Source organism: Notechis scutatus, chromosome 5, assembly GCF_049901735.1.
Source record: "Notechis scutatus isolate UNSWTSFEM ecotype Mainland chromosome 5, rNotScu1.2, whole genome shotgun sequence".
NCBI lineage: Eukaryota > Metazoa > Chordata > Lepidosauria > Squamata > Elapidae > Notechis > Notechis scutatus.
Window position 1 is genome coordinate 3,629,147 of NC_142013.1, and position 24,168 is coordinate 3,653,314.

General features: G+C 44.4%; 1 protein-coding gene across 1 annotated transcript in view; it reads right to left on the reverse strand.

Moving 5' to 3' along the window:
* The window catches only part of MYO7A (myosin VIIA), a 116,734-nt gene that overhangs the window by 65,594 nt on the left and 26,972 nt on the right, over positions 1-24,168 (reverse strand). Inside the window, exons 12-18 of the mRNA XM_087965983.1 lie at positions 22,990-23,200; positions 14,019-14,154; positions 12,708-12,814; positions 9,500-9,556; positions 7,809-7,946; positions 3,792-3,950; positions 530-622 (exon numbers count right to left, since the gene is read on the reverse strand). Coding sequence (XP_087822109.1) covers positions 530-622; positions 3,792-3,950; positions 7,809-7,946; positions 9,500-9,556; positions 12,708-12,814; positions 14,019-14,154; positions 22,990-23,200 — 901 coding nt within the window. The remainder of the gene's footprint in view (positions 1-529; positions 623-3,791; positions 3,951-7,808; positions 7,947-9,499; positions 9,557-12,707; positions 12,815-14,018; positions 14,155-22,989; positions 23,201-24,168) is intronic.

Sequence of the window (24,168 nt, forward strand, 5' to 3'; positions counted from 1 at the left end):
CTTAAAGGGATCGAGTTTGGAGACCTCTGGATTAAACCGACTTCTGTTTTTTCAGCCTTGAAGGCGAGGTCTCCAATTCTAGACATTGCACCCCCACCTCAAAAGCGACCCCCCCCCATGGGAAAAATGGGAAGAAACAGCATAAAATGAAGGAGATGGGGAGAAGATTCAGGAAGAGACTGGACTGCCATCTGTCAGAAATGGTGTAGGGTCTCCTGCTTGGGCGGGGGGGGGGGGTGTTGGACTAGATGACCTCCAAGATCCCTCCAAACTCAGTTATTCTGAACGGCTTGCCTCGAGAAGTTGTGGGTGCCCCATCACTGGAAGCTTTTAAGAAGAGACTGGACAAAGATTTGTCTGAAATGGTAGAGGGTCTCCTTCCTGAGCAGGGGGCTGGACTAGAAGACCTCTAAGGTCCCTTCCGACTGTTATTCTAGTTATTTAGTGGCCACCGCCTCTCTTTTTCCAGGGATTTCCCTGTCTGCTTCCTGAAAATTCCATCTGATTCTGAAATAATCTGCCCCCGTACCTTTAGGAAGATTTTTGTCTTGCCAATCTGCCAATCGTCGTCTTTGCCCAGCACGGCTTCAGCGATGCGCTGGCATGTTCCATGCAGATCTCCCTGGAAGAAACAATAGGATAGAATAGAATAGAGTAGAGTAGAGTAGAGTAGAATAGAATAGAATAGAATAGAATAGAATAGAATAGAATAGAATAGAATAGAATAAGAATGAATAGAAAATAGAATAGAAAATAGAATAGAAAATAGAATAGAAAATAGAACAGAATAGAAATAGAAATAGAATAGAATAGAAAATAGAATAGAATAGAAATAGAATAGAATAGAATAGAATAGAATAGAAATAGAATAGAATAGAATAGAATAATAGAATGTAGAATTGAATAAGAATGAAAAAATAGAATAGAATAGAATAGAATAGAATAGAATAGAATAGAATAGAATAGAATAGAATAGAAAATAGAATAGAAAATAGAATGAAAAAGAAATAAAATAGAAATAGAAAATAGAATAGAAAAAGAATAGAAAATAGAACAAAATAGAATAGAAATAGAATAGGGAATAGAATAGAATAGAATAGAATAGAATTCTTTATTGGCCAAGTGTGATTGGACACACAAGGAATTTGTCTTGGTGCAAATGCTCTCAGTGTACATAAAAGAAAAGATACTTTCATCAAGAGTCAAGAATCATCAGGTACAACACTTAATAATAGTTATAGGGTACAATAAGCAATCAAATCATACTAGGAAAAAGTCAAATATAAATCATAAGGATAAAAGTGAATGGATTTCAAAGCCTGCACCAAGCGGGAGGGTTGACTAGATGACCACCGAGGACCCTTCCCATGGTATGAATCTATTGGTGCGTGGGTCTAATCCTTGGCTTACAACCTCAACTGGGGCTAGAATTTCTGTCGCTAAATGAGGCAGCGGTTAAGTGAATTGCGCCCGATTTTACAACTTTTTTTTTTGGCGATGGCCATTAAGCGAATCTCTGCAGTTGTTGGAGAGCATTAAGTGGATCTGGCTTCCCTCACGGTCCTTTTGTAACTGCCTTTTGAGCAAGATTTTGGTCAAAAATTGGTGTTTTCCAGGAAAGAGAAAACATACATACATACATACATAAAGTACATAAACATACATAAACACAGGGGTATTCCAAGGATTTATCTATATCTGTGGTGGTGAACCTATGGCATGTGTGCCACAGGTAGCACGCAGAGCCCTCTCTGGGGGTACAAGTGCCATCAGCTCAGCTCAGCTCCACCACACATGCGCATGTGCCTCCCACTGACCAGCTTGCCTTCGAGTCTCTGCCGCACATATGCAGGGGCAGGACGCATGCATGAGGGTGGGGACATAGGCATAGGGGGCGGAGCAAATGTGGGGTGACATGCGCATGCATGGAGGACCACACACACACATGTGTGGGGCACGCACATGCGTGGTGGAACACCTTGCATTTTGGGTATGTGCACGCTTTGGGAACTCGGGGGCCCGAAAGGTTTGCCATCACTGATCTATACCTAGTTTATTTGCTCATTCAAATGTTATATGTTGTAATTTGCAGGTTACCCGAATAAAGAAAGCAGAAAAAGCCACACTCCTGGTGAACGATGGGTTTGTTTAACGAAGAGGGTGTTTACTTAATGACAACCACAAGAAAAGGTCACAAAAGCAGGCAGGGTCCTGTGATGTCCTGCTGAACAACTGTCTCCCTGAAAATCAGACCTAACTGGAAAATAAACCCGAATGCGTCTTTTGGAGCCAAAATTAATTACAAGGCCCGGTCTTATTTTCAGGGAAACACGGTAGTACAATTAAATGATACACCAATTAAACTGTATGGGCTTTGGAAAAGAATTTATGAATGTAATCAAGATGATATATCACAAACGAAGAAATAAAGTAAATGGTAAACGGGGACTACACAGAGAATTTTCACATAAAGGAAGGAACAAGACAAGGTTGCTGGCTATTGCCTTTACTATTTCTACGAACTTTGGAAGTCTTAAAAAGGGAATATGAGACAAAATACAGACATTAAAGGAATGAAATGAAAGATATAAACTACAAGCGTTTGCAGATGATTTGGCATTTATCATAGAAGATCCGTTAGAGACAATTCCTAAAAGTATTAAAAGACATCGAGGAGTCTGGAGAGGTAGCAGGACTGAAAATAAAAACTAAAGCGCTAAGTTAAAAACCTTACACGCACGAACAAAAAGAAAAACTGGCAGAAGGAGTGGAATTTCAAATAGTTAAGAAAGTTAAATACTTGGGAATATACTGAACAGCAAGATGTGCAATGATCAAAGAAGACAAGTATGTAAAACTGCTCAAGCAAACAACCAGCACGGCTTACAACCATAATTTCCCTCCGAATTACGGTCATAAATAAAGAACTACCTACTTAGTAATTAAAAAGCACTTACAGCCAGGGTGACTCTCACAAGTACAGGCAGTCCTCGACTTATAATAGTTCACTTAGCGACCGTTTGAAGTTTCAACGGTATTGAAAAAAGCGACTTAGGACCGTTTTTCACACTTACAACAGTTGTAGCCTCGCCAGGGTCACTGTCAACTCGTAAAGCATTCCTATGCCTGTTTTTTCGAGTTGCCATAAACAAGGGGAGGGGAAAATCTGAAGGAGCAGTAATGGCAGTTTAAAACCAGAAGTACATTCCACGCTTTTCTTAGAAAGATTGTAGCTAAGCTACCGGATCTTCTGCCCCGGGAAAATCCTTCATTGGAGAACGTGATGGATGACATCCAGCCCGTGAAGGTGCTTCATTGGAGAATCTGATTTATGACACACCCAGGGGCGGAAGCGGGGAAACAGGTTCACAGGGGACTGTAAATTACGTATGTAAGAGTTGGATTCATTTAGGTTCATGCCAATATGTTGCTCCTAAAAAAAACTTTCGAATTCTTGTGAAGTTCATGATATTAATTAGGGCAATTGCCGGAACCCTGACAGCCACATGATCCAAATTAAGAGGTTTGGCAACGGGTTCCTATTAATGACGGTTGTACTGCTTGCGACCTTCCGACAAGCAAAAGTCAAGGGGGAAGCCAGATGCACTTAACAACTCCGGAGATTCACTTAATGACGTTGGCAAGAAAAGTCACGAAATGGGGGCAAAACTGACTTTAACAACTGCCTCGCTTAGCAATGGAGTTCCATTGTGGTCGTAAGTCGAGGACTACCCATGATGACAGCTGGCAAGGAATTGTGTTTTTATTTAAATACGATTATTTGTCTCTACCTGCTTGTAGGCGGGTTTCACGCCCGGCATGAGGACTCGATATCTGTCGACAAATTCCACAAAGGTGTACCGGATTGGATAGCCAGCCCTGCGGATTCGGATGGTTTCCATCATCCCGGAATATCTCAGCTGACGGACGCAGAGTTCCCGGTCAAATAACTTCAAAGAGAAAAAGTGGCCTTTAAAATTTCTCAGGATTACCTGGGAAGAATCTTCTAATGTAGGGTTTCTCAATTTTTTAAGGTATGTGGAGTTCAACTCCCAGAATTCCACAGCCAGTTTGGGGACTCCCAGAGAATTTTGGGAAATGCAGTCCACACTTGCTGGCTGAGAAATTCTGGGAGTTGAAGTCCTCAGAACTGAAAGTCGCCGAAGCTGAGAAACGTCGGAGAATTCTGGGAGCTGTAGTTTATGTTGGCTGTGGAATTCTGGGATTTGAAGTCCTCGGAACTGAAAGATGCCAAAGTTGAGAGAAAAGAGAATTCTGGGAGCTGTGGTTTATTTATGCTGGCTGAGGAATTCTGGGAGTTGAAGTCCTCAGAACTGAAAGTCGCCAAAGCTGAGAAATGTCGGAGAATTCTGGGAGCTGTAGTTTATGTTGGCTGTGGAATTCTGGGATTTGAAGTCCTCGGAACTGAAAGATGCCAAAGTTGAGAGAAAAGAGAATTCTGGGAGCTGTAGTTTATGTATGCTGGCTGAGGAATTCTGGAAGTTGAAGTCCTCAGAGCTTAAAGTTGAAAAGTTAGAGAAACATCAGAGAATTTTGGGAGCTGTAGTTTATGCTGGCTGTGGGATTTGAAGTCCTCAGAACTGAAAGTTGCCAAGGTTGCAAAGCCTAAGAGAATTCTGGGAGCTGTAGTTTATTTATGTTGACTGAGGAATTCTGGGAGTTGGAGTCCTCAGAGCTTAAAGCTGCCAAGGTTGACAAACACCAGGAATCTGAGACCACCCCAGACAAATGGATACTCAATTTTGACTTGGCTACCTCCAGTGATGGAGCATCCACAACTTAAGGTGGCAGGCTGTTCTGCTGGTTAACAGATCTCACGGCCAGGAAATCCCTATTTATTTTGAACTTGGACCTCCTTCTTCCCCTCGGTAAGTTCTCAACCTACCTCTGGCATCACGGGGATTAAATCCACTCCATCTTCTCTGGGATAGTCGTCAAACTTTGAGAAGATTCCCCATCCTTCCCCTTTTAGGCTAAACTCACACAACCTTTTAAAAATCTCTACATAAAAAGCGAAAGACCCCTCACGCATCATCACAAAATCTCCAGAACCGTAAAGCCTACAAACTTGAAATTTGGCATTTATGTTCCTCTTGGCTTCTAGGTGCTCGCTAAGAAAGGATTTTTCCAAATGACCATCAGAGCATTAGGATTTCCATTATTATTATTATTATTATTATTATTATTATTATTATTATTATTATTATTATTAATTATTAACACGCTCTGATGCTAAGGAGTTCTACTCCCCACCTGGAAAGAAATCTGTTTCAAATACAAAACACAAGCAGAGGAGTTTCAGTTTTAGTTTCACAGCAGCAAGCAGCTTTAGTACAGAACAGTTGAGCTCAGGCTCCTTGCTGTCTCCTTCTTGCTCAAACAGCAAATACTCTTTCAGTTTCCAAACAGCCCTCAACTCTCTCAGTCACACTGACAGGACACTAGCCAGATGAATACCGATGGATGCTGGTAGGCAGAGGCAGAATTTTTTTTTCTCTCCTTATTTTTTTCCCCCAAAACTAAGCCCAATCACATAGTTTCGGAGCGAACCACGGGTTTCGAGCTACTTCCTGATAAGATCAGCCCGGTTCTCCCAAGTCATCTGAGGGAAATGTAGTTTACAAAGATTAAAACAGGCTGAAGAACCTCTTGTTGGCAGAAGTACGATGGCCATATAGGACAATTTCAACCCGAGGGAACGAAGGAACTAAAACAGGCGCTTGTAGGCCAGACAAGGAATCATGGATGGAAACTGAACAAGGAGAGATTCAACCTGGAAATAAGGAGATATTTTCTGACAGGGAGAGCAAACAACCGATGGAACAGAAGTTGCCTTCAGAAGTTGTGGGAGCTTCATCCCTGGAGGCTTCCAAGAAGAGATTGGACTGCCATTTGTCAGAAATGGTGTAGGGTCTCCCGCTCGGGAGGGGGGTTGGACTAGATGACCTATAAGGTCCCTTCCAACTCTGATTATCTGTTAAGTCTGTTAAGGCATCTCTAAACTTTAAGACTCATGGACTTCAACTCCCAGAAATCCTCAGCCAGCCAAGATTAATTCACAAGGCCAGTTCTATCTCCTTTATTTATCGTTTTGGCTCTATCCATTGGTTCACACTTCCTCCAATAATCCTTTTTAAAATAACTTTTCCCCTGCACTTGTTCCAAAAACAATATGTACCAAGAAGATTCACTTTCAGGAAGAAGACAAAAGCACCTAAATAATAATAATAATAATGATAATAATAATAAACCTCTGTTTCCTTTGTATTAACACAGAGCAATATAATCCCTTCCGTGCAAGGTCATTTTGTGAGAAACAGATATTTTCCACTCTTTATTTTGGTTTCCTGAATCTCTGCTTCCTGCCCTTCTTAGCATTTACTCACAGAGGTTTCATCCTTTCCAAAGAATTGTTTTTGCTTTAGTTTTCACTGACCTGGCTAATTTCTTATTTCACGGTCAAAGGCTCTGCAGGATGGGAATTTTGGACAGAATAGAATAACAGAGTTGGAAGGGACCTTGGAGGTCTTCTAGTCCAACCCCTGCTTAGGCAGGAAACCCTACACCACTTCAGACAAACATCTTTTAAAAAGCTTCCAGTGTTGGAGCATCCACAACTTCTGGTGGCAAGTTGTTCCACTGATTAATTGTTCTTAGGAAGTTTCTCCTTTAATTCCAGGTTGCTTCTCTCCTTGATTATTTTCCATCTGTTGCTTCTTGTCCTTCCTCTTCAGGGGCTTTGGAGAATAGCTTGACTGACTCTTGTTTGGGGCAGCCCCTCAAATATTGAAAGATGCTCTCATGTCACCCCCTAGTGACATGAAGGGGAAAGGAAAGGAGGAAGGAAAGGGAAGGAAAGAAAGGGAAGAGGAAAGGAAAGGAAAGGAGGAAGGGAAGGGAAGGAAGGAAAGAAAGGGACGGGGAAAGGAAAGGAGGAAGGGAAGGGAAGAAAGAGAAGGAGAAAGGAAAGGAAAGGAAAGGAAAGGAAAGGAAAGGAAAGGAGGAAGGAAAGGAAAGGAAAGGAGGAAGGAAAGGGAAGGAAAGAGAAGGGAAAAGGAAAGGAGGAAGGGAAGGAAAGAAAGAGAAGGGAAAAGGAAAGGAGGAAGGGAAGGAAAGAAAGAGAGGGGAAAGAAAAGGAGGAAGGGAAGGGAAGGAAGAGAAGGGGAAAGGAAAGGAGGAAGGAAAGGGAAGGAAAGAAAGGGATGGGAAAGGAAAGGAAAGGAGGAAGGAAGGGAAGGAAGAGAAGGGGAAAGGAAAGGAGGAAGGGAAGGGAAGGAAAGAGAAGGGAAAAGGAAAGGAGGAAGGGAAGGGAAGGAAAGAAAGAGAAGGGAAAAGGAAAGGAGGAAGGGAAGGGAAGGGAAGAAAGAGAAGGAGAAAGGAAAGGAAAGGAAAGGAAAGGAAAGGAAAGGAGGAAGGAAAGAGAAGGGAAAAGGAAAGGAGGAAGGGAAGGAAGAAAGAGAAGGGGAAAGGGAAGGAGGAAGGAAAGGGAAGGAAAGAAAGGGAAGGGGAAAGGAAAGGAAAGGAGGAAGGGAAGGGAAGGAAAGGAAAGGAGGAAGGAAAGGAAAGGAGGAAGGGAAGGGAAGGGAAGAGAAGGGAAGGGGAGATCAAGCCCAGCCCCTTGGAGTTCCGCCCTAAGCGGAGTCCCTGCCAGGAACGTCGCCAAGGAGGCTCCCCAACCAACCTTGACTCCCCCCGTGCCTCTCCCCCCCGCGGACCCTCCTCCCAGGGGGAAGCCTCCTCTGAGCCGGCTCAGTCCTCCCCCACCCCCGCGCCCCCTCCCCACTCACCATGGGCCTCTTGTACTCGTTGGGCTTGATGCAGCGGACGAAGAAGGGCTGGCAGACGCCCAGCGTGCGCATCAGCAGCTCCAGCGAGCGCTTGAACTGGCTGCTCAGCGTCGGGGACCGTTTCCTGGTCTCTGCCCCCTGGAGAAAGAAGAGGCAGGATTCGGGACGCGGATCCACGTCAGGAAAGGGAAAAGGCGACACCAGCGGGGGTGGCGGGGGGTGGGTGGTTTGGGGGCGTTTCTCAACACAGGAAATTTCTCCAGCCCTCCCAGGTCTGCTTTTCCCATCGCCCGGGAGGAGGGCGGGGGGGGGGCAGGCTGCCAGCCGAAGGAGAAGAAAAACTTTTCTGCGGCTCTTTTTTGGGATTGGGTTTGGTTTTTAGAGCTGGGGGTGGTCAAAGATGTTTTCGGAAACCTCGAGTCTTCAAGTGGGCCGTTTAGGATTTATTTATTTATTTATTGATTTGATTTGATTTGCAAATTGTTTACAAGATAATAAATATAAATGTATACATAGTTGTGAGTACATGAAATGGGTACATATAAGAAAAACAAAAGAATAAGAGAAACAATAGGACAGGGACGGTAGGCACGTTGGTGCGCTTATGCACGCCCCCTACAGGATGGCGGGGTGGGTGGGTGGTGGGTGGGACGGGACACATGGGTTTTTTGGTGCTTGGAGCTCTCTGAGCTGGGTGGTTTTCTTGCAGACGTTTCATGACCCAACTAGGTAATATCATCAGTGCTAGAAGGAGATGGGGTTGGAGGAGGAGGCATGACAACTACTCTGGGGTCCTTGGTGCTCTCTGAGCTGGGTGGTTTTCTTGCAGACGTTTCATGACCCAACTAGGTAACATCATCACTGCTATACAGGAAGGGGGAGGAGAAGGAGAAGAAAGAGGAGGACTGTGGGGTCCTTGGTGCTCTCTGAGCTACTTGCAGCTCTCTGTTTTCTTGCAGCTGTTTCATGACCCAGCCAGGTAACATCATCAGTGCTAGAAGGGAGTGGGGTATGTGGAGGAGGAGGAGGAGGAGGAGGAGGAAGGAGGAGGAAAATGACTGTGGGGTTCTTGATGGTCTCTGAGCTGAGTTGTTTTCTTGCAGACGTTTCATGACCCAGCTAGGGAACATCATCAGTGCTAGAAGGGAGTGGGGTATGTGGAGGAGGAGGAGGAGGAAGGAGGAGGAAAATGACTGTAGGGTTCTTGATGCTCTCTGAGCTGGGTTGTTTTCTTGCAGCTGTTTCATGACCCAGCCAGGTAACATCATCAGTGCTAGAAGGGGAAAGTGTTTGCAAGGAGGTGCAGGAGGAGGAGGAAAATTGTGGGGTACTTGGTGCTGTCAGAACTTGATTGTTTTCTTGTAGATGTTTCATGACCCAGCTAGGGAACATCATCAGCGCTAGAAGGGGAAGGTGTTTGCAAAGAAGAAGAGGAGGAGGAGGAGGAGGAGGAGGAGGAGGAGGAGGAGGAGGAGGAGGAGGAGGAGGAGGAGGAGGAGGAAAATTGTGGGGTCCTTGCTGCTTTCTGAATTTGGCTGTTTTCCTGAAAATGTTTCATGACCCAGCTAGGTAACACCATCAGTTCTTTCCTTGAGAAGAACCGGAGGAAAAGCACAATGGTTTTTGGGGGGGAAAAAGTAGTGGGCAAAAACCAAACATACCCCAGGAAAGATCTGCAGAACTTATTTTACCTTCAAAGTGGAGGCTGGCGACTGGGCAAATGTAGAAGACGGACAGCCACAGAGAAACTATAGGAGAAGAAAGGGAAAATGAAACCACCAAGGAAAACACAAGAGAGAAAGGAGAGAGGAGAAAATAAAAAGGGAGCAGGAAGCATCCGGGATTCTTCCCCGTCGATTGAAAGAAGGGGGCGAGTTAAATAGAAACAGAGGGTGAAGTCGGCCACGTGAAGAACCTACTCAAGGAAGTCTCTTGGTGTTCTTTTTAATTTCTGGAGTCTCCCTCCTGACAAAAATGGCTCAAAAAAGGGAGAAATGGCCACCATCATGGTGCAACTGATGCTAACCTGTTTCCCCAAAATACGATCTACCCTGAAAGTAAGCCCTAGCTTGATTTTTACACGTGAGCCCAATATAAGCCCTACCCTCCCAAAATAAGCCCTAATTAAGATCCCACCCACTCCAGAGTGGAGGGGTAAACATTAAGCTAGGGTGGGGATGGCAGAGGGAGGGTGGAGCTGCCCTACTACTTACCTTTGGACAGTTGTAGCCAGGCCTCGCACACCCCGACACCTGCCTGGTTAGTCCATTTCTTCTGCAGCCAGCAAAGCTGGCCAGGCTTTCCTGAAGGCCTCTGGAGCTGACGTCAAAGCTCTGGATCGATCCAGAGGTCTGTTATATCGGCTGCAGAGGCCTTCAGGAAAGCCATGGCCGCAGAAGAAGAAGTGACCTGGTGCCAAAATAAGACCTGGTGCCTTTTTTGGTGGCAAAAAGATATAACACAGGGTCTTATTTTGGGGGTATTTGCAATGGTGTGATGGAAGGGTTGAGCTGCCTTTTTGTGACGGGCAACAGTGCGTCTGATTGAACCAAGGAGTCCTTGATGCTTTCGGAGCTTCTTGCTGATGTCTCATTACCCAAACGAGGTAACACCCTTCGTCTAGCACTGATGATGTTACCTAGTTGGGCGATGCAACGTCTGCAAGAAAATAATCCAGCTCAGAGAGCACCAAAGGACTCCTCACTTCAGTTCTGAGCTACAAATATTCTCCTTTCTTTGATTGGACTGTTGAGGCTGCCATCCTGACGCTCATGGCTATAATAGCACAAGCACTTAGACTTATATACCGCTCCATGATCCTTACCGCACTCTCCCTATTCCACAATTCCACAAGTCTTAAAGTTGCCAAGTTTGGGGACCCCTGCTTCAGAGAGTAGATGGCCCTAAAATCCTGGTTATTTAGCCTTCCATAATGCCCTAAAAACCTGGTTATATTCTTAAGCCTGAGTTACTGACTATGTCAAGGGCCCCATTTCCTAGCTGTACCACTAACTGGCTAAGTATCTACGTGTATTTAGTTTGGATGTTTCTGTTGTTCTTTTTATTGTTTCTATTGTTTTAAGATGTTTTTAGTATTTTAGTTGTAATATATGTATATTTTTGAATTGTAACTCACCCAGACTGAGATGGGCAGCTATAGAAATGGGATGGGATGGGATGGGATGGGATGGATGGATGGATGGATGGATGGATGGATGGATGGATAGAATGGTGAGTGAGTGAGTGAGTGAGTGAGTGAGTGAGTGAACTGAATCTCCATCATGGATGGAATTGTGCCAACTGCTTTCTGCCAAATAAGAAATGGACTAACATTTTATCAGGAAAATAAGCTTTGAAACAGGCTACAGGACAGAAAACACGGAGAGTTAGGTCAGCTGGTCAGAGGAAAGGAAAGCTTAAGGGAATAAATAAAAGGTGACGTGAAAACCACTTCAAGCAGCAGCCCCATTGCGAGTGACTTCCTAAATTAAGGGCCTCTAAACTCTTTTTAAAAAATCATATGCCATAAAAAAAAATTGAGCACTCCCAATATGAGTATGATTTAATTTATAAATTATATATACGTGGATCATGGATTACTTAACTGGAGCATCCCAAACCATCTTGGCTGAAGAAGGGTTTATCAGATAACGGATAACAGTTAATCAGAGTTGGAAGGGACCTTGTAGGTCATCTAGTCCAACCCCCTGCCCAAGCGGGAGACCCTACACCATTTCTGACAGATGGGAGTCTAATCTCTTCCTGAAAGCCTCCAGTGATGATGAAGCTCCCACAACTTCCGAGGGCAACTTCTGTTCCGTTGGTTGATCGTTCTCCCTGTCAGAAAGTTTCCCCTTATTTCCAGGTTAAATCTCTCCTTGTTCAGTTTCCACCCATTATTCCTTGTCTGGCCTTTGGGTGTTTTAGAAAATAGCTTGACCCCTTTCCCCCTCTCTGGGGCAGCCCCTCCCTCAAATATTGGCACACTGCTCTCCTGTCTCCCCTGGTCCTTCTCTTCCCTAGACCAGCCAGGCCCAGTTCCTGTAACTGTTCTTCATATGTTTTATCCAGAACTCACTCATCCTCCCTCCCTCCCTCTCTCTCTCCCCCCCCCTCCGTCTGTGTATGTGGGTGTGGGTGTGTGTCTCTATGTCTCTGTCTGTCTGTCTGTCTGTCTGTCTGTCTGTCTCTCTCTCTCTCTCTCTCGTCTCTGTTTCTGTCTCTCTCTGTGTGTCTCTGTCTCTCTCTCTCTCTCTCTCTCTCCGAAAATACCAGAAGTGATGAAACGGGGCTAGTTTTCGGCCTGCAAAGTCTGCAGAAGCCTGCCTCAAACCAGCCGAAAACCAGCTGTGAGGCGCAGTGCAGGTAAGGGGGCAGCGGGGGATGGGTGGGTGGGTGGGGATTGCACGCACATGCGTAGAGGGCGTGGGGGGAGCGCGCATAACCTTCTGGGCGCTGGCACGTGAGGGCGAGTGTGCAAGCACGCACACAATTTGGGGCACAGGAGTCCAAAAAGGTTAGCCACCACTGCCCTATCTCAACTCTGCCGTGCATGCATATGTTCCTCCTACCAGCCAGCTGGTCTTTGGGCCTCTGCCACGCATGTGGGGTGGGGGGGCACACGCATGGGGGATGTGCGCACGCCTGCACAGGGTGGGGCACATGAATGGGGGCGGGCATACGTGTGGTCACATGCGCGCATTGCATTTTGGGGATGCGCACGCACGCTTTGGGCTCTCGGTGCCGAAAAGGTTAGCCGTCACTGGACTAGAACCGGCAAGATATCTGAGGCTTAAATTAGCAGTGACCAAGCTCCACGAATTACAAGGGGGTCTATTTGAAGATAACCACTTCACCTCTGCTTCGGACCCACCGCCGTGAATGTTTGAGATACTTTACCATGGCTACATCAGCCTGGAAAATCTGCTTGATGAATTTGTTTCGTGAAGAATGGACCAACTGGATAATATCTCCATGAAGAGTATCTCGGTTTTTCTCCAGAAAGCCTGAGTGAGAGAAACCAGCAGCAGTTGAAAAAAGAATGTTATTTATTTATGATTATACCTATATGAAGAAACAAGACTGTGAGGACCCCAAGGGGCGTGGCACAAAGGCAACACGGTCACATAAGTAAGAAAAGCCCCTTTAGTACCTCCAACTTTGCCCCCAATGTCCAGTTACCTTCGGCTGGAGAAAAAAAAAAAACTCTCCCAAGAACAGTCTTTTAAGTGGAGGAAATTCAATCCGAAAACAAAGTACATACCAACTGTAACTAAAAATCCAAACAAACCACACTGCAGCAATTAATTTGACAGGGCAGGAGAAGGAATTGCAGACTTGAAAGGCCAGTAAAACACACACAGTTTGGAAGACGGCAGGAACCCAGATAAGCCTCGATGACACCAGGTAATACATGATTTGCTTCCAACAAGTTGCTGTGTACAAACTCCCTTTTTAAACACTGTGTTCCCAGCTGCAGCTAATGAAGGGAATCAGGGCCCTTTCCTCCCCCGTAAGCCATGCAATTCACGTTGCTCCCTTCTCTGTTCCTCCCTGCATGCCCTAGGATGAAGAGGGAGTGGCCCTGGGCCTTCTTCTGAATTCCCTCTCCCTTTTTCTACCTCTCCCCTGCTCTGCCCAGCCGGACTTTGCTCTTCCCCAGTTTCTTCCACAGCCAACGGAGCCACACACCCATTCTCTGTCAGCTGCTTGGCCTCCCCCTCAGAATCAGATTCCAACAGGGGCATGACACAGACATCCTGCAACCTCGGGAACTAAAATTACATTTATTATACTTATTAAGCTTTCATCAGCCTCTGTTGACATCATCAGAGTATTAAACTACCATTACGGAGAGCTATGCCTTTATATATCATTAATCGATTTAGCCCTTGCACGTGTAACAGGCCCTCTGACCAACATGACTGAAGCAAAAACAACAGAGTTAATTACAGGTGGGAGGCAGTTGGAAGGGCCTATTATGCGTGCAAGGGCTAAATTGATTAATGATATATAAAGGCATAGATCTCTGTAATGGTAGCTTAATACTCTGATGATGTCAGCAGAGGCTGATGAAAGCTTAGTAAGTACAATGAATGTAATTTTAGTTCCAGAGATCGCAGGAAGTAAACGTAGTCACCGAACCAGTAATAACACCGGTTGAATCCCACCCCTGCTCCAACACCCCCCACCCCCACCCCAAAAATGTACCTTTTGTTTCATAGTAGACAACGCCGGCAAAATGGTTGATGCCAAAGTGAGTGTCGTGGTTGTTTTTTGGCGGGATGTAATTGATGTTCAGTTTGTGCTGAGAATTCAGCTTGTGGAGCATGGTGGCATCCGTCCCCTGCAATCGGTCAAAACGGGGAATTAGGGTTTCTATCATCAAAAAGCATCTTTCATTTGCAGCTCTGACATCACCGATCTGCAGCGGAAACATCTAACAGAATAACCGAGTTGGAAGGGACCTTGGAGGTCATCTAGCCATGGTGGCACAGTGGTTAGAATGCGGTACCACAGGCTAACTCACTGCAATATGGGAGTTCGATCCTGGCCGGCTCAAGGTTGACTCGGCCTTCCACCCTTTCGAGGTGGGTAAAATGAGGACCCAGATTGTTGGGGGCAAATAGGCTGACTCTGTAAACTGCTTAGAGAGGGATGGAAAGCTCTGTGAAGAGGTATATATGTCTAAGGGTTATTGCTCTCCCCAGAATAAATCAGAGTAGCGCTGGAAGGGACCTTGGAGGTCTTCTAGTCCAACCCCGTGCTTAGGCAGGAAACCCTACACCACTTCAGACAAAGGGCTATCCAATCTCTTCTTAGAAACTTCCAATGTTGGAGCATTCACAACTTCTGGTGGCAAGTAGTTCCACTGGTTAATTATTCTGACTGTCAGAAAATGTCTCCTTAGTTCCAAATTGCTTCTCTCCTTGATTAGTTTCCATCTGTTGCTTCTTGTTCTTCCTTCAAGGGCTTTGGAGAATAGAATAACCAATTTGGAGGTCTTCTAACAGAATCACAGAGTTGGAAGGGACCTTGGAGGTCTTCTAGTCCAACCCTGTACACAAGCAGGAGGCCCTATACCATTTCTAGTTCAACTCCCCACTCAAGCAGGAAACCCTACATTATTTCAGACGAATGATTGTTCATTATAATATCCAATTCTTCTTAAAAACCTCCACTGATTGGAGCACCCACAACTTCTGAATTGATTGTTGTCACTATCAGGAAATTCCTCCTTAGTTCCAACTTGCTTCTCTCCTTGATCCGTTTCCATCCGTTGCTTCTTGTCCCACTGTTGCTTTGGAGAATGGCTTGACCCCCTTCTTCTTTGGGGCGGCCCCTGAGATATTGTACGACTGCTATCACCTGTAGTCCTTCTTTATTTTTTTTAAAAATACTTTATTGAAATTCAAAATATTAAAAAATTTACAAAAATTTCTGTAATGGAAGATGTGTCAATATCTTTCAGCATCATTTTTGACAGTACAATAAATACAATACGTACAACTAATACTTGACAGTTATTCATAGTATTGATAATACTAATTCACAGTGCCTTAATAATATTGATAAAAAGTCATGTATATAGGTCATTGGTTCAGAAGAGAAAAATGTCATATTAACATTAAGTACACACACACACACACACACACACACACACACACATATATACACACACACACATACATACATACATACACATATGTTATGTCCCACCTTCTAAAATAAACAGTTAAGGCTGAAAGCAGCAGTCCTTGTAAAGAAAGGCAGCAAACAGGAAAATGTTATGTCCCACCTTTTAAAGTAAACAGATAAGGCTGAAAGCAACAGTCCTTGTAAAGAAAGGCAGCAAACAGGAAAATGTTCACAGATAGCTCCAATAAGTAAAAGTTCCAACGAACTAAATCCAAGACTCAACAAGATTCTTCAGATCAAAATCCTTCACAAAATAATTCCAATAAGTAGAAGTTCCAACAAATTAAATCCAAATCCCAACAAGATATTTCAGATCAAAATCCTCCAAACTGTGCTCTTCAGTTCTCTCTTGCAAATAGACACTTTGTTCCGGACAAAGTGCAAAGTCATATCTCTCCCTTTATAGAGTAACTAATTAGTCTAATTGCTGGTCTGCTCTCCTACTGTATCCTCGTTGGTTCCTCCTTGTCAGGAGAGCGTCTTGTCCTGACATCTACCCAGCAATCATCCAAATTATCATCTTCTTCACCTGAAGATAACATTTGTTCCTCATTATCACCCGTTCCCGGCTGACCACCTAATTGAAGGGTGGAGGAGTTTGAAGGTTCAAGCCGATCTTGCAAATCAAATGCATTCATCTCCTCCTCATCGTTAGAACTTGCTGATTCATATAAGTCCTCCTCGCTGGAGCTGTCATTCAAAAAACCTGTAGCAGATGCCGGAATCACAACACTATCCCTCACTGCAGGGCCCTTCCCTGGGTCTGGCGATCCGGATGCGGTTTCGAAGGGAAGCGTGCATGAAAGTCTCGAAGCAGATCCGAAGCATGAAGTGTAGACGCATCCGTCCAGGAACAAACCTCCGAGTCATCTACCCTCCTCCTGACCAAATACTGGAGCGACCTTTGAGCCAACGGGAATCAAGGCGTTGACCACCGTATCGTCAACAGCAGGCTCCTCAGAAGGCAATGATAACGGACCCGGTTCAGCAGAATCACGTAATCGACAAACAGAAGAATCAGGAATCAAAAGAGATCGATGAAAGACGGGTGAATACGCATGGATCGTGGCAAAGTGAGGCGGTATGCCACGGGATTAATAACTGCCTCAATCGGGAACGGACCAATAAACCGATGATCAAGTTTTCTAATAGGCGATCGACCTTCAGATGTTTTGTAGATAGCCACACTTTATCACCCACAACTAACGGAGGTGTATCTCGACGGGACCGATCTGCAAACCGCTTATAATCTTCTTTTGCCTTGTTCAATTGTTGTATCAGTAGACGGCGAACTGCGTGTAGTTCTTCCAAAAACTCTCGGGTCTCAGGAACCGGGAATCCATCATAGTTAATGGGAAGAAACGCGGATGATAACCCATATTTGCAAAAATGGCGTGACACGGGTGGAGGTATGCTGCGAGTTGTTAGCGAATTCTGCTAACGGGAGGTATTTCACCCAATCGTTTGTCGCAAATTAACAAAACATCTCAAATATTGAGTAAGAATCCCAATCACCTTCTCCGTCCCGCCATCAGTTTCCGGATGGTGCGCTGACGCTAAACATACTTTCACTTGCAAAGCCGCCATTAACTGTTTCCAAAATTCTGCCGTAAACTGGACCCCACGATCAGAAACCACTCTATCAGGCAGTCCATGTAGACGGAAGATATGTTGCAAAAATAACTGAGCCGTAGTGCGGGACGATGGTAATTTCCGACAGGGAATGAAATGGGCCATTTTAGTCAACATATCCACTACCACAAGCACTGTTGTGAACCCCGATGAAGACGGTAAATGTGTCAGAAAGTCCATAGAGATCGCTCCCCATGGTCTACTTGGAGTCGGCAAGGGTTGCAAAAGTCCAGGAGGTGCACCGGATGCTGCTTTCGCTTGCCTACATTGACGCAAGAAGCGACGTAAGAAGACACATCATGACGAACTCGAGGCCACCAAAAAGTCCGAGTGACCAAATGCAAGGTCTTGTGTAATCCAAAATGACCAGCGGCTGGGTTATCATGACATTGTGTCATGATGAGAGCCCTCAACGGTCTGGTAGGCACATATAATAAACCCCGATATCGAAGCAGATCGTCTTCAAAAGACCATGGAGAAGTTGGGCCAATGTCCTCCCGTCTCTGCTGCGTCCACACATCCAAACGTTGCGCCTCTCGTAGTTGGGCCCGTAAATCTACCGGTTCCTGCAGTGCGGCTAGAGATTCCGGTGGTAACACTGTCCGTAAAGGAAGAGGATCTTCGGCATAAGTATACTCGGTTTCTGAGATAATGCATCCGCCCTCCGGTTCTGACCACTTGGAACGTAAGTAACCGAGAAATTAAATCTGGCAAAAATAACGACCAACGAATCTGCCTTTGATTCAATTTCCTAGCCGTGGTCAAATGTTCCAGGTTCCTATGATCTGTCCGAACCTCCACCTTGTGTCGAGCTCCCTCCAAATGATGTCTCCAAGTCTCAAAAGCAACCTTAATAGCTAACAACTCTTTTTCCCAAATGGTATAGTTGCGTTCCGAAGCTGTAAGCTTCCTAGAATAATAAGCGCAAGGAAACAAAGAGCGCCATCCTCCGAAGCTTGTAACAGCACTGCTCCGATAGCGACATTAGAAGCATCTGTCTCGACCACAAATGGGCGATCCGGATCAGGATGCTTTAATATGGGTTCAGTTATAAATGCTTTTTCAAAGTGTCAAAAGCCTGTTGTTGTGGAGGCCCCCACACAAATGGAACCTTCTTACAAAGAAGCTGGGTTATGGGATCCATTATCTTCGCAAAACCTGGAATGAAAGTCCGATAATAGTTGGCAAATCCTAAAAGTCGTTGCACATCTTTAACTTGACGAGGAGCTTCCCAACTACACAACGCCTCAACCTTTTTGGGGTCCATAGCAATGCCCACAGGAGAAATAATGTGTCCCAAGAATTCGATAGACGACTGAAAAAGAAACATTTTTCTAATTTAGCATAAAGTTTATGTTCCCGAAGACGCTGAAGCACTTGACGCACCTGCTGAAGATGTTGCTCTTTAGATTTTGAATAAATCAAAATGTCGTCCAAATATATGACAACAAACTTATCCAACATGTCTCGAAAGATATCGTTCATTAAATGTTGAAATACAGCAGGAGCGTTGGTCAAACCAAATGGCATAACGGTGTACTCGAAATGACCATAACGAGTGCCAAAAGCCGTCTCTCTACGCATCCGAACCAAATTGTAAGCTCCACGTAAGTCAAGTTTCGTGAAAATTGTAGCTTCCCGTAACCGCTCCAACAATTCGGAGATGAGCGGTAAAGGATAGCTATTTCTCACAGTGATAGCATTTAAGCGTCTATAGTCACAACAAAGGCGAAGTTCTCCCGACTTCTTCTTGACAAAGAGAGCGGGTGCTGAAAGAGGGGATGCGAAGGTCGAATAAATCCCGAGCTAGATTTTTATTCAAAAATTCTCGAAGTGCAACTAGTTCAGGCTCAGACAAAGAATACAACCTCCCTTTGGTAATGGAGCGTCGGTATCAAATCCACGGGACAGTCATAAACACGATGTGGTGGTAATTGATCTGCCTCCTGTTCACTGAAAACATCGGGAAATCCGACAGCTCTGAAGGAATCGAGGCAGCAGAAGCGACAATATGTTGGCCTGCGCAGACATGTCTCAGGTGGTCCACACATTGCAAGCTTGGAAAAGAAACAGCGTTCTGCGCCCAAGCCACCAACGGATCGTGTAGCGCAGCCAGGATACTCCGAGCACCAAAGGAAGATGGAGGTTCGAAGTGATATAAAAACTTATCGCCTCCTCGTGATCCCCAATACGCATACGCAGTGGTTGGAGTGGCAAAGCGAATAGGTCCCGACTTGAGTTCGCGCCCATCTACGGTTTCCACCTGCATGGGGGATTCACAGGCACTAAAGGAACTTTGAAATGTTTTACGAAATCATAATCCATAAAGCTAGTCGTAGCCCCTGAATCCACCAGTGCCACGGCAGGATTCCCTCCTTCCGAGATTGCAAGAATGTGCGAGTGTCCAAAAGTAAATGTCGAGGAGGGCCAGAATTAACTTCAGCAATTTGAGATGAAAGTGAATACTGTGCCCGACCTAGGGTTTCCTGAGGTCGGGCCTACCCGTTTCCCGACGAACCAGCAATGGGTTTTGATACAGGTCCACGAGTCCCCTTCCGAGTGCAGGAATTTGCAAAATGTCCCGAACCCCGCAATAAAGGCACAAACCTTCCTGAAATCTTCTCGATCGTTCCTGAACTGTTAAACGAGGGCGGAGTGCGCCTATCTCCATCGGCTCCTCTGCTGGAATTCTGGATTGGAAAACCCTCATAGACGGGGTGCGTGAACGAGGAAACACAGGTGGCTCTGCAATGGTCCGTTTACACCCACGATGTTGTAGGCGAGCTTCAATACGTAAGCATTGAGTAATCAATGTGTCCAAAGTTGAAGCACGCTCTGCATGAATTAGTTCATCCTTGATAATGTCGGACAAACCCTCTTGGAATGCTGCCATGTGAGCTGGTTCATTCCAGGTGGAGTCCATACACAACAAGCGAAATTCTGCAACGTATTCTTGCAATGAGTGTTTACCTTGAATAATATCCCTCAATTTTCTGTCCACAGTTTGAGATTTAATTGGATTCTCAAACATAACGTTCATCTGTTGAATAAACCCCTGGAAATCGTCCAGTAATGGACTATCTTGTACTAATAAGGGAGTAGCCCATTTGGCAGCCTGCCCGGTTAACAAACTAATAATAAAGCCAATTTTAACTCGATCGGTTGGAAAATCCTCCGGCCTCACAGAAAAATACAATTGGCACTGACCCAAAAATGTTGAAAACATGTCCGTTTGCCCAGAAAATTTATCTGGCATAGCTATCGGAATTTTTCTCACAGGGGGTGCAGGGGAACTCCAGCTGCAGCTGAAACAGTTTGAGAATTGGCAACGACGATAATAATTGTGTTACCTGATTTTGAAGGGATACGTTGCTCTGGAGTAATTGATTTATTTGCATCTGTTGCTGCTCCACCAATTGTTGCATTTGAGTTGAATCCATCGTTGCAAAGATGGTCTGTTTGGTCCGGAACAAAAATGTTATGTCCCACCTTCTAAAATAAACAGTTAAGGCTGAAAGCAGCAGTCCTTGTAAAGAAAGGCAGCAAACAGGAAAATGTTATGTCCCACCTTTTAAAGTAAACAGATAAGGCTGAAAGCAACAGTCCTTGTAAAGAAAGGCAGCAAACAGGAAAATGTTCACAGATAGCTCCAATAAGTAAAAGTTCCAACGAACTAAATCCAAGACTCAACAAGATTCTTCAGATCAAAATCCTTCACAAAATAATTCCAATAAGTAGAAGTTCCAACGAATTAAATCCAAATCCCAACAAGATATTTCAGATCAAAATCCTCCAAACTGTGCTCTTCAGTTCTCTCTTGCAAATAGACACTTTGTTCCGGACAAAGTGCAAAGTCATATCTCTCCCTTTATAGAGTAACTAATTAGTCTAATTGCTGGTCTGCTCTCCTACTGTATCCTCGTTGGTTCCTCCTTGTCAGGAGACGTCTTGTCCTGACATCTACCCAGCAATCATCCAAATTATCATCTTCTTCACCTGAAGATAACATTTGTTCCTCATTATCACCCGTTCGGCTGACCACCTAATTGAAGGGTGGAGGAGTTTGAAGGTTCAAGCCGATCTTGCAAATCAAATGCATTCATCTCCTCCTCATCGTTAGAACTTGCTGATTCATATAAGTCCTCCTCGCTGGAGCTGTCATTCAAAAACCTGTAGCAGATGCGGAATCACAACACACATATATACATATGTGCTTCTGAGAAGCACAGCGCTGAAGACACAAGCCTGAAGATGATGAATGAGACTTCATCGAAAGCGTTGCCTAGATACTTCCAATCTTACGGGAGAAAACCCGAATAACCAAAGATCCATATATACATATATACATATATATATATATATATAAACAACTGTAAAAGTCTGACTCACAGGCAGACACAATACAGAAGCCTGATGATGGCAGATGAGATTCTGCGAAGCGTTGCTACAACTTTAAAAGCACAACTACAATGACGTAGGAAAATACCGAGCAAAGCTGAATATATATGGTATTCAGCTTTGTTCGGTATTTTCCACGTCATTATAGTTGTGCTTTTAAAGTTGTAGCAACGTTTCGGCAGAATCTCATCTGCCATCATCAGGCTTCTGTATTGTGTTCATCTGTGAGGCAGACTTTTACAGTTGTTTTACAGTTAGATAGATAGATAGATAGATAGATATAGATATAGATATAGATATAGATATAGATATAGATATAGATATATAGATATATAGATATATAGATATATAGATTGATATATAGATATATAGATATAGAAAGAGAAAAATCAGAAATAAATCTACATAGTCTATGTACTGTACTCTCTATTCCATAGCCGTAACAGAAGATGAGTTATACAATATATTTTTCAGTATACAATATAAATATAACTACATATATATTATAAATTAAATATGAATATTTATGTAAATTTCCATTTTCTGGCAATTTCTTGATTTCAACAGTATCTCGTTCCTACCTATATACCAATATGCCAATTTTATTTCCTCTTTTAATCTATACTTTTCCTGTTTTGCTGTCTATACCTGTAGTCCTTCTTTTCCTTAAACTACTCGACCTACACAATTCCAGCAGCCATCCTTCATCTGTCCACACGGCCCAGTTGCAAACAGGCTGTGGCCTGGCAGTGGGCCCAGGGCTCACAGGTTGTGGACCCCTGCCCTAACTTTTCCGAAGAAGAAGAAGAAGAAGAAGAAGAAGAAGAAAAAGAAAAAGAAGAAGAAGAAGAAGAAGAAGAAGAAGAAGAAGAAGAAGAAGAAGAAGAAGAAGAAGAAGAAGAAGAAGAAGAAGAAGAAGGAAGAAGAAGAAGAAGAAGAAGAAGAAGAAGAAGAAGAAGAAGAAGAAGAAGAAGAAGAAGAAGAAGAAGAAGAAGAAGGAGATGAAAGGAAGGAGGAGGAAGAGGAAGAGGAGGTGGAAGGAGATGAAAGGAAGGAGGAGGAAGAGGAAGAGGAGGTGGAAGAAGATGAAAGGAAGGAGGAGGAAGAGGAGGTGGAAGAAGAAGAAGAAGAAGAAGAAGAAGAAGAAGAAGAAGAAGAAGAAGAAGAAGAAGAAGAAGAAGAAGAAGAAGAAAGATGAAAGGAAGGAGGAGGAAGAGGAAGAGGAGGTGGAAGAAGATGAAAGGAAGGAGGAGGAAGAGGAAGAGGAGGTGGAAGAAGAAGAAGAAGAAGAAGAAGAAGAAGAAGAAGAAGAAGAAGAAGAAGAAGAAGAAGAAGAAGAAGAAGAAGAAGAAGAAGAAGAAGAAGAAAGAAAGGGGGGAGGACTTGACAAGCTATAAATGGAGCATTTGGGGGGCCAGTCTTAAGACTCACTGCGATTTGGCCAATCACCCACCTTGGGGAATTTGCTCTCCTCGTCGATGAGGGAGATTAAATTCATGGGTTTGATGGCGATCATATCCAGAGCGTCCTGATTGTCCGTGAATTCTATGTGCTGCCAGTTGATGTTTTCTAGGTTGTATTCTTCCTGCTCCAGTTTGAAAACGTGACGGACGAAGAACTGTTGCAGGTTCTCGTTGGCGAAATTAATGCAGAGCTGCTCAAAACTGGAGAGCGAAAACATACAGATTCATTCGTTCCGTTTTCTATACCGCCTGTATTATTATTATTTTTTTATTATATGTGGTTCGCCGACAGCAGGTGCGGACGGCTGAGGTCTCGGAGAGCGAGGACTCAGATGAGGGGCCTGTGTGTGATGCAGGGATGGGAGCCAGGACCATCAGGGAGTGGAGTGCGGCCTTCGGAGATGGTGGAGGCTGTCAGCAACGATGAGGAGGTTCCCGAGGAGCCTGTGCTCAGGGCGCATGCACGCAGGGCTGCTCAAAGGAAAGAGCAGCTGCAGCAGCACGGGCGACTCGGGACTAAGGCTGCAAGGGAATGGCCCCTCCCTGAGAAGATAAAAGCCAGCCTGAGAGACTGCAGTTCTTTGCAGAAGGCAAAGAAGTTTGATACTCGAGCCTGGTGGGCATTAGGAATATCTGAGTTGGTGTTTGGAGACTCTTTGATTTATTGTTTAGGAACTTAATCTGGTGTTCTTAGCAGCCTTGTGAAAACTTGGCAAGGCTCTTTCTTTTCGGAGCTAATTAGTTAGAAGCAGCCTTTTCCTGTGAAACAAAGGCTGTTACCTTTGTCTTGTGTTTGCTCTCTTGGAACCAGGTTTGGGTCAGAACAGGGGGGGGGGGGTAGCAAAGATACCTTAATATTCCTCCCTCTTTCTATTTTCCCCGCCACAACAACCCTGTGAGGTGGGTTGGGCTGAGAGAGAGAGAGAGAGGGACTGGTGCAAATTCGCCCAGCTGGTTCTTTTTCTTTTCCATCTTTGCTGGTACACAGGCCCTCAGCTCGGTGATGTAAGGTTCTGATGATTCCAGGGATGGGCTTCAAAAATTTATTTATTTATTTTATTTATTTATTTATTTGATTTGCCAATTGTTTACAAGATAATAAGTATAAATGTATACATAGTTGTGAATACATGAAATGGTTACATATAAGAAAAATAAAAGAATAGGAG